General features: G+C 36.5%; 1 protein-coding gene across 2 annotated transcripts in view; it reads left to right on the top strand.

Annotated features, from left to right (window-relative positions):
- SLC38A6 (solute carrier family 38 member 6) overlaps window positions 1-13,289 on the top strand; it is a 70,901-nt gene that overhangs the window by 48,393 nt on the left and 9,219 nt on the right. For both annotated transcript variants that reach the window (XM_019969018.2, XM_019969019.2), the window contains 5 exons: window positions 376-458; window positions 927-985; window positions 10,507-10,572; window positions 10,814-10,867; window positions 12,989-13,068. In XM_019969018.2, the coding sequence (XP_019824577.1) occupies window positions 376-458; window positions 927-985; window positions 10,507-10,572; window positions 10,814-10,867; window positions 12,989-13,068 (342 nt within the window). The remainder of the gene's footprint in view (window positions 1-375; window positions 459-926; window positions 986-10,506; window positions 10,573-10,813; window positions 10,868-12,988; window positions 13,069-13,289) is intronic.

Here is a 13,289-nt window from a genome sequence, read left to right on the forward strand (position 1 = left end):
TTTTTTATAACTCTGCATCCATTTAAAAAAAAAAAAATCAAATCACACATTTACCTACCTTTTCTCATTCAGTATTCTATTACCTTTATATGAAAAATGTAATATGTTTTCTCCTAGTAATTCATACCCTTTCCTGAAAATTTTAAAAATATGTAAAACCACTGTATAAGAAGAAAAATTATCCATCTTTCTACCATGCAGGTATAATGGCTATAAATATAGCTCCTTTCCATTTTTAATAAATCTTTATATTCTTTCAAACTTGTTATCATATTAAATATATTTATGATATATTCAATATATTATTTTATTACAAAATATGTCAAGGTGGTTTTAGTTGCTCTGTACCTCAAGTAGAACTTTTTCCCCTAATAGGTCTTGGTATCTTGATGGAGACACACTACTAATAATCATTTGTGTTGGCATTGTGTTCCCTCTTGCACTTCTTCCTAAAATAGGTAAGTCTCTAGAGAAGAGGATGTTATTTGTTTATAAGAAAAGAGAAAAAAGAAATAACGTTAAGGGGCTTTTAAATTTCACAGTTCCACAGTTTTATCAGAAGGTGATTGTGAATAATTTTGAACTTGGATTTATTTTAGGTTGTTCAGCCTTCAGCCCTGCCTAGTTAACCTATTACTTGGTTTGCAGTAGTATTTTGTCTGCCCCACTAAAATAAAATCTTTACAGCGGAACATTAAAGAGCAGCCTTTCCTTACAGTGTGCCATTAGTGGTAAGCCAGTTCCAATTCTGCCGTACAGAGCTACATAAATGATCTGTGACAGATAGTCGGAATGTTGTTATTCTCAGCCCTAAGCCCCAGATACCAAGCAGTGTAATAAAAAACATGCCCGAGATGTATAGCTCTAGCTGCATGTTAGGATCACTTTCCTTATAAATTGCTTTTTATTTTACTGTTATTTTACAGGCTTTCTTGGCTACACAAGTAGTTTATCATTTTTCTTTATGGTGTTCTTTGCTCTTGTGGTAAGTTTAAAATATACTATATTACTTATCTCCTCACTAAAATTGAAATCATTGTGTTAATGCCTTTTTTTCTCTTTACTCTGTTTTTTATTGAAAAGGTATCCCATTTTATTTCAGTGTGTTATTAAAAGCACTTTTATTCTGCAAAACTATTTCCTTCATAGTATCTATTTTGAAGAAGCTTAGCAAGAATAGCATTTCAGGTTCAGTTTCTCTGTGCTTAACTAGAGAGAAGAGCACACCAGTTTTGTTAAAACCTTGGAGTATAATTCTTTGAGTAAGTCTAAGTATTCACTTATTTCTGTACAAGATTGTGTATGTATGTTTATGTTTTGGGGGTTCTCAAGCATAAGAATCAGGCTGGTTCTAAGCTGTAAAATCAATTTGAATCCTAATCATCTTAATTTTAAAACTTAGTTCCATTAATGAAACCAGAGCTTCAGGGGTTTACCCACTGAAGAGATCTAGTAAGAATTGGAGTGCCTGAATTCTCTCCCATCTGATTTATTAAGCATTGGTTAAGCTGTCATAAAGTTCACTGCACAGAAATACTGTTTTTCACATGTGGAATATTTTTTTAAATTAGCTCATTTTAATTATAGGAAAAATATCTCTCAGATGGTAAACTTTTTATAAAATAATTTAATATGAAGATAAAAGAGAATTTAAATTTCTGATTTCCTTTTAATTCTTCTAAAACAGATTGTAATATTCCAAAGACTATCTTTCTGTGAAATTCTGGGGGGAAAGATCCTTTTCTTTTTGCTTAGCAGCTTATTCCACAGTCAGTATCTGTCCAACTTTAAGTAGGATTAAACGTTTTAAACTTTCCAAAATACATGCCTAAATGGCTTGATTAAACTCTTAAAATCATAAGCTTATTTAAACTCTCCTGGGTTATTGAGAAATGAATGAAAGAAACATGCCATCCAAAAGAGCAAGACAACACATCATTAGTTAAACCATGGGATAGAACCAGATTTCCAAGCTGTCAAAATAATCTAGGATGCATACAACTTAGGCCAAACTATCTTCTGGAATACCAGGATAAAATAACTTTAGATTATTTAAATGAAGTGAAAGTGACCCTGGTTCCAGTGTACAGGAATATTTATTTAATGAATGCTCTTAAAACTAAAAATACTTGACAGTGTTTCCATTTAACCATTTGTTGAACTTACCAACATTAGAATCATTGCCCTCCCTCCACAAACTGTCTGACTTGTATCTTATAAGTGAGTTGAACATACACTTATTTAAAAGACCTTTTTCTTTCTGTCTTATTGAGATATAATTGACATACAGTGCTGTGTAAGTTTAAGGTGTGCAGCATGATGACTTAACTTACATATATTGTGAAATGATAAGCACACTTCTTAGGTGTCACATTAAGAGGGGAACAAAAAATATTTCCATCATAATTTGATTGTTGAAAAGCATCTACGTGGTTAAGAGTGGCCTGTATTTGCAAATGAACATACAGATATTAAAGAGAATCAGTATACATAACATTGAATATTTTCTTCACAGATAATTGACCGCACAAGTGCTGCATAGGTAGGAGTAATTAGGTTTTTATAGCCAACAGTTTGAAGCAGGTAAAATATATTGATACCACACGTCTATTGTAGTTTTCACAGTATTCATTTCTGTCATGGCAGATACTCTTTAATTTGATGCAGATTTCTCCTGTAGCTGTCATATGGAAATAATACCCTTATTCTGCATTTATTATCCTACTTTACAAACCGTGTGCTCAGATTTTTACCTTTGAGCACAGTTTAAATTTGGTCTACTATGAGGCAGTGAAGACACACTATGTCCTTCCTTCTTACTTCTCTTTTAATTGGCATGTAGGCATACCTCAGAGATATTGCAGGTTCAGTTCTGGACCATTGCAATAAACCGAGTCACACACATCATTTCTGAGTATGTACAGAAGTTATGTTTACACTGTACTGTAGTCTATTAAATGTACAGTAGCATTATGTCTAAGAAAACAATGTACATACATTAATTTAAAAAAAATTTATTGCTTATTCAGCCTTAGTCAGTCAGTGAAGTTGCTCTTTTGTGTCTGACTCTTTGCAACCCCACGGACTGCAGTCTGTCAGGCTTCCCTGTCCATCACCAACTTCTGGAGCTTACTCACACTCATGTCCATTGAGTTAGTGATGCCATCCAACCATCTCATCTTCTGTTGTCCCGTTTTTCTCCTGCCCTCAATCTTTCCCAGCATCAGGGTCTTTTCCAGTGAGTCCATTCTTCGCATCAGGGGGCCAAAGTATTGGAGTTTCAGCTTCAACATCAGTCCTTCCAATGAATATTCAGGACTGATTTCCTTTAGGATGGACTGGTTGGATCTCTTTGCAGTCCAAGGGACTCAAGAGTTTTCTCCAACACCACAGTTTAAAAGCATCAATTCTTTGGCACTCAGCTTTCTTTTATATTCCAACTCTCACATCCATACGTGACTACTGGAAAACCATAGCTTTTACTCGATGGACCTTTGTTAGCAAAGTAATGTCTCTGCTTTTTAATATGCTGTCTAGGTTGGTCATAGCTTTTCTTCCAAGGAGTAAGCGTCTTTTAATTTCATGGCTGCAGTCACCATCTGCAGTGATTTTAGAGCCCAAGAAAATAAAGTCTCTCGCTGTTCCATTGTTTCCCTATCTATTTGCCATGAAGTAATGGGACCAGATGCCATGATCTTAGTTTTCTGAATGTTGAGCTTTAAGCCAACTTTTTCACTCTCCTCTTTCACTTTCATCAAGAGGCTCTTTAGTTCTTCTTCTCTTTCTGCCGTAAGGGTGGTGTCATCTGCATATCTGAGCTTATTGATATTTCTCCTGGCAATCTTGATTCCAGCTTGTGCTTCATCCAGCCTGGGATTTCTCATGTTACACTCTGCATATAAGTTAAATAAGCAGGGTGACAGTTTACAGCCTTGATGTACTCCTTTTCCGATTTAGAACCAGTCTGTTGTTCCATGTCCAGTTCTAACTGTTGCTTCTTGGCCTGCATACAGATTTCTCAGGAGGCAGGTACGGTGGTCTGGTATCTCTTTCAGACTTTTCCACATTTTGTTGTGATCCACACAGTCAAAGACTTTGGTGTAGTCAATAAAGCAGAAGTAGATGTTCTAAGTACTCAGCCTTAAAAAGGAATGAAATAATGCCATTTACCCCAACATGGATGAATCTAGAGATTATCACACTAAGTGAAGTAAGACAGAAAGAAAAAGGCAAAGATCATATGCTGTCACTTACTGTGAAATCTTAAAAAAATGATACACATGAACTTATTTATAAAACAGAAACAGACTCACAGATACAGAAAGCAAATTTAGGATTACCAAAAGGGAGAGAAGGTGGGGACAAATTATGAGTTTGGGATTAGCATATACACACTGCTATATATAAAATGGATAAATGACAAGGACCTACTATATAGCACAGGGAACTATATTCAATATCTTGCAATAACCTGATGGAAAAGAAAAAAATATTACTAAAAAACACTATCACCTGAGTCTTCAGCAAGTTGTAATCTGTTTTAGCTAGTGAAAAGTCGTCCCTTGATCAGGGTGGTGGTTGCTGAAGGTTGGAGCGGCTGTGGCGATTACTTAAGATAACAATGAAGTTTGGTGCATACACTGACTCTTGTTTTCATAAATGATTTCTCTGTAGCATGCGATGATTTTTCTGTTTGATAGCATTTTACCCGCAGTAGGACTTCTTTCAAAGTTGTAGTCAGTCCTTTCAAATTCTGCCATAGCTTTATCAATTAAGTTTATGTAATATTCTAAATCCTTTGTATTCATTTCAGCAATCTTCATAGCCTCTTCACCAGGAGTAGATTCCATCTCAAGAAACCACTTTATTTTCTCCTCCATAAAAAGCACTCTGAATCCATTCAGTTGTGTTGTGAGATTGCGGCAATTCAGTCACTTCTTCAGTCTCCACTTCTAATTCTAGTTCTTTTGCTCTTTCCACCATGTCTGTAGTGACTTCCTCTGCCGAAATCAGAGTCATCCATGAAGGTTGGAATCAGCTTCTTCCAAACTTCTGTTAATGTTGATATTTTGACCTCTTCCTATGAATCACAGATATTTTGATTTCATCTAGAATGGTGAATCCTTTCCAGAAGATTTTCAATTTATTTTGCTCATATACATCAGAGGAATCACATCTCTGGCACCTACAGCCTCATGTAATTGTTTCTTAAAGAATGAGACTTGAAAGTCAGTATTCCTCCTGAAATCATGGACTACAAAATGGATATTATGTTAGCTGGCATGAAAACAACATGAATCCTGTTGCACATCTCCATCAGAGCCCTTGGATGACCAGGTGCATGGGGCTTTTTTCCTGAGCAGTAGGTCTCAACAATGGGCTTAAAATAATAAACAGATGTATTGTCATCCAGGCTTTGTTGTTCCATCCATAGAGCACAGGCAGAGTATAGATTTAGCATAATTCTTAAGGGCCCTAGGTTTTGTGAAATGGTAAAATAGCATTGTGCTATTCTACTTAAAATCACCAGCTGCATTAACCCCTAACAAGAGAGTCAGCCTGTCCTTTGAAGCTTTGAAACCAAGCATTGACTTCTCTCCAACTATGAAAGTCCTAGGTCACATCTTCCAATAGAAGGCTCTTTGGTCTACACTGAAAATCTATTGTTTAGTAATCACCTTCGTCAATGATCTTAGCTAGAACTTCTGGATAACTTGCTGCAGCTTCTACATCAGCACTTGCTGCTTCACTTTGCACTTCGATGTCATGGAGATGGCTTCTTTCCTTAAACTTCATGAACCAGCCTCCACTGGCTTCAGACTTTTCTTCTGCAGCTTCCTCACTTCTCTCCCTTCATAGAATTGAAGAGAGTTGGGGCCCTTGCTCTGGATTTGGCTTTGACTTAAGGAAATGTTGTGGCTGTTTTGATCTCTATCCAGATTATTAAAACTTTCTCCATATCAGCAATAAGACTGTTTCACTTTTTTTTTTTTTAATCATTCGTGTAGTCACTGGAGTAACACTTTTCATTTCCTTCAGAAACTGTTTCTTTGCATCCACCACTTGGCTAACAGTTTGGTACAAGAGTGCTTTCGGCCTATCTCAGTTTTGCACATGCCTTCCTCACTGCGCGTAATCATTTCCAGCTTTTGATTTAAAGTGAGGGATGTGCAACCCTTCCTTTCACTTAAACAGAGGCCATTGTAGGCTTATAAATTGGCCTAATTTCAATATTTTTGTGTCTCACAGAATAGGGAGACCCAAAGAGAGGGAGAGAGATGGGAACTGCCAGTCAATGGGGCAGTCAGAACATACACAACAGTTATGGATTGTTTGCCATCTTACATGGGCACAGTTCATGGAACCCCAAAACAGTTACCATAATTACATCAAAGATCACGGAGCACAGCTGATTGATCACTATCACAAATATGATTGTAATGAAAAAGTTTGAAATATTGTGAGAATTACCAAAATGTGACACAGAAACACGATGTGAGCAAATGCTCTTGGAAAAATGGTGCCAATGGCCTTGTTTGACACGGGGTTGCCATGAACATTTAATCCATAAAGAAAGAACTTCACAGTATCTGTGAAGTTCAGTAAACTAAAGCACAATCAAATGACGTATGCTTGAATTTATTATAGACTCTTTTGTTAGTTTTAAAATACATAGTGATTAAGGAAAGGAAACACGTATATAGTAACCCCAATTTTTTTGAAGGATTCCAATTTTTATTATTTTAATATTAATATTAAACATTAATAAACATTAAATGTTATTCATGTTTAATAATAATATTAATCCTGATAATATTAGGATTTTTTTTTCCATTGTACCTTTTTTCATTAATTATTTTTATCGCTATGCTGTGCTTAGTTGCTCAGTCCCAGAGAAGCCTGCTGGGCTTCTCTGTCCATGAGGATTCCCCAGGCAAGAATACTGGAGTGGATTTCCATGCCTTCCTCCAGGGGATCTTCCCAACCCAGAGATTGAACCCAGGTTTCCTGCTTTTCAGGCAGATTCTTTACCATCTGAGCCACCAAGGAAGCCCAAGAATACTGGAGTGGGTAGCCTATCCCTTCTCCAGGAGATCTTCCTGACCCAGAAATCGAACCAGGGTTTCCTGTATTACAGGCAGATTCTTTACCACCTGAGCTACCAGGGAAGCCCCATTTTTATCAATCAATTCAGATTAGTCACTCAGTCATGTCTGACTCTTTGCGACCCCATGGACTGCAGCACGCCAGGCTTCCCTGTCCATCACCAACTCCCACAGCTTGCTCAAACTCATGTCCATTGAGTCGGTGATGCCATTCAACCATCTCATCCTCTGTCGTCCCCTTCTCCTCCTGCCTTCAATCTTTTCCAGCATCAAGGTCTTTTCCAGTGAGTCACTTCTTTGCATCAGGTGGCCAAACTATTGGAGCTTCAGCATCAGTCCTTCCAATGAATATTCAGGACTGATTTCCTTTAGGATTGACTGGTTTGATCTCCTTGCAGTCCAAGGGACTCCAAGAGTCTTTGCCAACACCACAGTTCAAAAGCATCAATTCTTCATCACTCAGCTTTCTTTATGGTCCAACTCTCACATCCATACGTGACTACTGGGAAAACCATAACTTTGACTATATCGACCTTTGTCAGTAATGTCTCTGCTTTTTAATATGCTGCCTAGGTTCATCATAGCTTTTCTTCCAAGAAGCAAGCATCTTTTAATTTCATGGCTGCAGTCACCATCTGCAGTGATTTTGGAGCCCAAGAAAGTATCAATATGTGTTTGTAAATCTATGTAGCATTTATTATTAAATTTTTAAAAATTGGCCCATAAAACTATTATTTGCTTAAATTATGCTCTCCAACAATGCAAATCAAAACCTACACTCTCATCTATTGTCCCACATCCTTGAAAAAAAATTGAAAGTTTTAGTCACTTAGTGGTGTCCAACTTTTTACTACCCTGTGGACTATAGCCTGCCAGACCCCTCGGTCCATGAAATTCTCCAGGCAAGAATATTGGAATGAGTAGCCATTCATCTTCCCAACCCAAGGATCAAACCCAGGTCTCCTGCATTGCAGGCAAATTCTTTACTGTCTGAGCCACCAGGGAAGCCCAGATATTTATTTTGCTTAAAATTTTTTGACATAAATTTTTTCTCCAGCTGAAATATCTAAAAATTTAAAAATAAAGTTTGTTGTAACAGTGGCTCAGCATGATGGTATCTTTTTTGCTTTGTTTTTGAACACAAATTTACAGTGTTTCTAAAAGTTCTTACGATATTGTAAAGTTAAAAAATAAAATAAAATTAAAAAAAAATAAAAATAAATAAAAAGCACAAAGAATAGAAAAAGCAAATAAATAAATAAATTAAAGTTCTGTCTTGAGACAGAATAATAACAGATTGGTATTCTAATACTAATATTAGAACTAACATTTTAGTAAGTAATGAAAATAGAGAGCCATCTGAATGGATTTTGGTTAGATTTGGCTTTCCTTCTTCTGTGCACTATGTTAGTCATCAGAGTTGTGGTAGTTTAACTAGGATACTACTTGTAAGGATCTGTCCATCTCGTTGGGAAAATAAGGTAAATTTGTTAGAAAAAAAATAGAGAATAACATAGTTAATACATAGTTAAATGTTGATATATCTGCTTCAGAATAGAAGTTATAAGAGTTGAGAAGAGAGAATGATCACCAACAGCTAGAATAAAGAAGGATGTGGAGGGAAATAAAATTTGAGCTGAGCTTTGAAAGATGGGAAGGTCTTGGAGCAGAGAGAAGAAGGAAAGGCCTTCTGTGCAAGTGAGCAAGTGTTTCTGATGCTTAATCTTTTTTTTCTTTCTTTTTCTTTCTAACCCCTGGGTGGATCTTCTTACTGTGCTCTGCCTTCAGCCTGAGCAAGGACCTCCTGTTACCCTTTGTTATTGGGTATCTTCCATGCCTGTCCTGTACTTCTGCTTTCTAGGACATCACTTCTGTCTCCCCCCGGGCTTGGGCTTGAGGTGGGTCTCTGCAGAGAAATAAGCTCTAGTAACTGAATTTTATGTTAATATAAATTCAGGCTGCTAATGATATTTTCTACACTTGATCTTAGCCAGAAGGCTGAGAAGTGGTATTTTCTTATTAACAAAAAATAATAATTACATTGCATTTTGGAGCATTGTTTTGAAGTATTTGGATTTGCAAGTCTGGTGACAACAGCTGATAAAATGAAGTGGCTCACATACCGACCTTTATCAGTGTCTCTGGTACATGATCAGTAAATGGTTCTTGCTACTGCCTCCACTAGTAGTGAGGAGGAAATGTGAGATGCTGGGTTTGGAGCAGGGCTGGAGAGACCAGCAACAACCTTCTACCCCACCCCATCCTCACCCGCTTTGGGGAAACATATCAGAAAAAAATCGTGAAATTATTGCTTTTGATTTTTTTCCTCCTAATAAATTGTCTATTTAGTTTTATTTCATATGAAAAACTTACCTAGAAATGTCAAAGCAACTTGCTCAATTATCATTATAGTTCTTTTTTTTTTCCCTTGGTGAGTTTTAAATAAGAGTAATTTTTCAGTTCACTCATTAACTTAATCCTGAAAGTGTATTTTTTTCAGTTTATCACTATATAAAATTTTGATTGAATTAGTTAACAAAACTAGATAGATAGCAAATAGGAGTAGTGTTTACTTACTTGTCTGCTACAAAGGACAGATGCTTCCTTTATTCCCCCTTGCCCTTTTGTTTGCTGGGTTTCAGCCCAGAGCAAGGATTTACGGAATAATTATGTGCCCTGAAACAACCACAACAATGGTGATGCTGGCACAACTCCACTGTAGGTCTAGGAACAGGATGCCCACAGTTAAGAGTAAAAGCCTAACCATTTTCACTGACTGTTTCTGGGGAGTAGCATTCTCCTGGATTTCTTTCAATTTTTTAAAAAATTCATTTTATCATCTCTAGTTCCTTAGCTTTGTGCTCTTATTCTTTGCCAGATTCATCCACATACAACAAAATAACATAAGTCTTAGAACAACGAGGGAAAACAGTCTCATGCATCAGCCATCCCTCCCCCTTTGCATCTGCCTGTGGTCATTTCTAAAACTGCTATTAATATTTCTCTATCTGCTACTGATGCCAGGTCCACAAATAGCCGTATAGGGGAACATCATGTTCCCATTCTGAGCTGCATTTTCTTTTAATGCCTTGATACTATTGGAGTTTTGAAAGCTGTCAGGAGAGTATTCTCAATGTTCAGTGGGGGAGATCTCCACTGAATAGATACACAGCACCCCCACCCTCCCCCACTATAGGGCACATGTCAAATGATGACCCCATTCTAACCAGGGAAAATCCCATAAATAAAATATCTTCTGTTTGCATATTATTTGTTATAGTTCTGTTTGCATATTATTTGTTATAGTGTTAAGATTAATTGAAAAAATGCTGACCTATTTGAGATCAATTTCTTGTCATGAGATTTGTAAGAAATAATCTGATTCTACTTATTTTTACAGGTAATAATTAAAAAATGGTCCATCCCTTGTCCTCTGACATTAAATTATGTAGAACAGTATTTTCAGGTAACAGTTTGTTTCTAGCTTTTTGTTTTATTTTAAGCTAAAATTTTTTGACTAATAATGGTTTTTGCCTAATTAATAAAAAAGTATGGCTATATTGCATTTTGGAACTTTGTTTTGAAATATTTTTATTTGAGAGCCCAGTAATAATAAATTCATCTCTCTCTCTCTTTTTTTTTTCCCTAAGTGTTCTAACTTTTAATAACTGTTGGTTTCTCTCTTTCCCCTCAATCCTCTTAAACAGATTTCAAGTGCTACAGATGATTGTAAACCAAAGCTCTTTCATTTCTCCAAAGAGGTGTGTAAGTTATTAACAGATACTTTCGGTTGATTTTTCACATTTCAAGTTTTAAGAGATTTGTGTAACAGAGTCTCTTAGGTCTTTGTACCTGTAACTAATTAATTTTCATGAAAGTGCTAAGTATAGGGTTGCTTACCAGAAGAATAATATTATTTAACACAGGGTGGCCCATTATGAAACAGCCACCTTTTTTTTTTTTTGGCATGCCTTTAAATGGAGCCTGTTTTAAATGGGCCACTGCCTAAAAGAACAGATTTACCGAATGTCTGGTCTGGCCAATAAGGTCCTCTGTGGATACAGACTTCCTGTTGCCCTCTGGACTTGTAAAGCTAAATAGCCAATTATATCAAAAACTCCTCCCCTGTGAGTAGAACCTTGGTCTGTGGCTAAACAGCCTCATGATTGGACCAGCAATTGAGCACTGACAATGTGTCTCCTGGCTGACATTCCAAAGTTAAGATTTGTGATGCCTATAGCAGAAGCTGAAAGACCAAGTCCCCTTGCCTTCTCCGAGAGCCCTACGATACTGGAAATGCCTGCAGGAGCCCCTAAGCATCAGCAGAGGAGACAGGAAACTGTGATCTGGATGATCTCTACTTTAACCGTTCTAGAAGAGCTCCATGTCTTCCTTGTTGCTGTAGGCTTCTTCATGTACAGTTTTTGATTCTCTAAAGTGGAGGTCCTAGACGCTAGAATACCCTCCACTCATGTGCAACTCTATTAGTATAGCATTTTAGTGTGATAACTCCTCCATGCAAAATTCTCCTTTTTATTCCCCAGGTTTTTTGTTTTTGTTTTTTTGGGGGGCTGTGCTTCATGGCTTGCGGGATCTCAGTTCCCTGACCATGGATTGAACCCAGGCCATGGCTGTGAAAGCCCAGAATCCTAACCACTAGGCCATCAGAGAACTCCCTTACTCCCCAGTTTTAAAATGAGAAATGTCTGTCTGGCCCCACAAGGGAGATTACCACATCTTTTGCATAGTAATGGCTTCCGCATGTCTTAAAGATTTAGGTAGGGTAATTAATAAGTCAGGAAACTGAGAAATATATGAAAGAAAGTTTGTGAATTGAACACTCTTTCCCCTAATTTAGCCTTGGGAAATATTCCAGCTTTCCTTCCTCCCAGCTCTCTTCAGATATTTTAGGAGGAGGTCTTGTGTCTGAAGACAGGTCTTCAGTCATTTGGAACTTCTTGTGCTAAAGAGCCTTAAATTAGTTAAGGAGAAATTTTTTGGAGTAGAAAAGAGAAAGTAAATCATTACCATCCACTTGTAAAGACAGTATTTTCACTTAGATGGTAACTTTTGTTTGCTTTGTAACTTTCTCTGGTTCTTAATTATTCTAAATTTAAAAACAGCAACAACTTGTGATCGTATATTCCAGTGGATCACCAAGAATTTGTTGGTCTAGACTAAATCATGTTCAATCCCATTGAAAGAGACCCTAAAGATGCTGCTGCTAAGTCACTTCAGTCGTGTCCAACTCTGTGCAACCCCATAGACAGCAGACCACCAGGCTCCCCATCCCTGGGATTCTCCAGGCAAGAACACTGGAGTGGGTTGCCATTTCCTTCTCCAAAAATGCTAAAATGTATTAATACATTCACTATTCTCTTAGAATAAGTGGGTACTTAGGTTGACTTGGTGAAAGCTGGTTCAAAAGCATAAGTATTAATGCTGCTTAGGGTAGTAAGATATATTTAAGATTTCCTAATACTTACATTAGGAAAGACTGAGAATTATAATAAGATCATTTCTAAAATTTTATTATATTTGATTTTATCTAAATGTTATTTATCTTACCTAAATTATTTTTATCTTACCAAAATAATATAGAAGCAGTAGTGACTGCAGTAAAAACAACATGGATAGAAGCAGCCAAGAAATATTTCAGCTAGTACAGACAATCCACCTATCAAGTAAAATACTTGCTAGTGACCATAACTGTGTGTCTCATTTAACACTAATAACAACAACATGTTTTATAAACAGATGATTTATGAAAAATGAAATATAGCTAAATTCATTTTTTAAAAAACTGAGTTTATTTTCAAATGAAATAGTAGTTTCAACAGAGTACAATTTAGTAATTTAATCTTAAATTTTTTTTTTTTCAGAGTGCTTATGCCATACCAACCATGGCCTTTTCATTTCTATGCCACACCTCAATACTGCCCATATACTGTGAACTTCAAAGGTACTATAGAATCCTGGAATATATTAAATGTATTCATTGCTTCTTTTGACTTCTAGGACTTTCAGATTGAATGATATTTGCCTCCATGAATCCCTTCCCTCCTATCACTTGATTCTAGGTGTTAGTTCTGTCTAAGTTGAGAATATTTCTTGGAAGCATAATCCTTTGCACAGTAATTTAAAATCAGGAATTCTGTTGTGTAGTTATTAATGAATCAGGGC

This window comes from Bos indicus, chromosome 10 (genome assembly GCF_029378745.1).
Source record: "Bos indicus isolate NIAB-ARS_2022 breed Sahiwal x Tharparkar chromosome 10, NIAB-ARS_B.indTharparkar_mat_pri_1.0, whole genome shotgun sequence".
Taxonomy (NCBI): Eukaryota; Metazoa; Chordata; class Mammalia; order Artiodactyla; family Bovidae; genus Bos; species Bos indicus.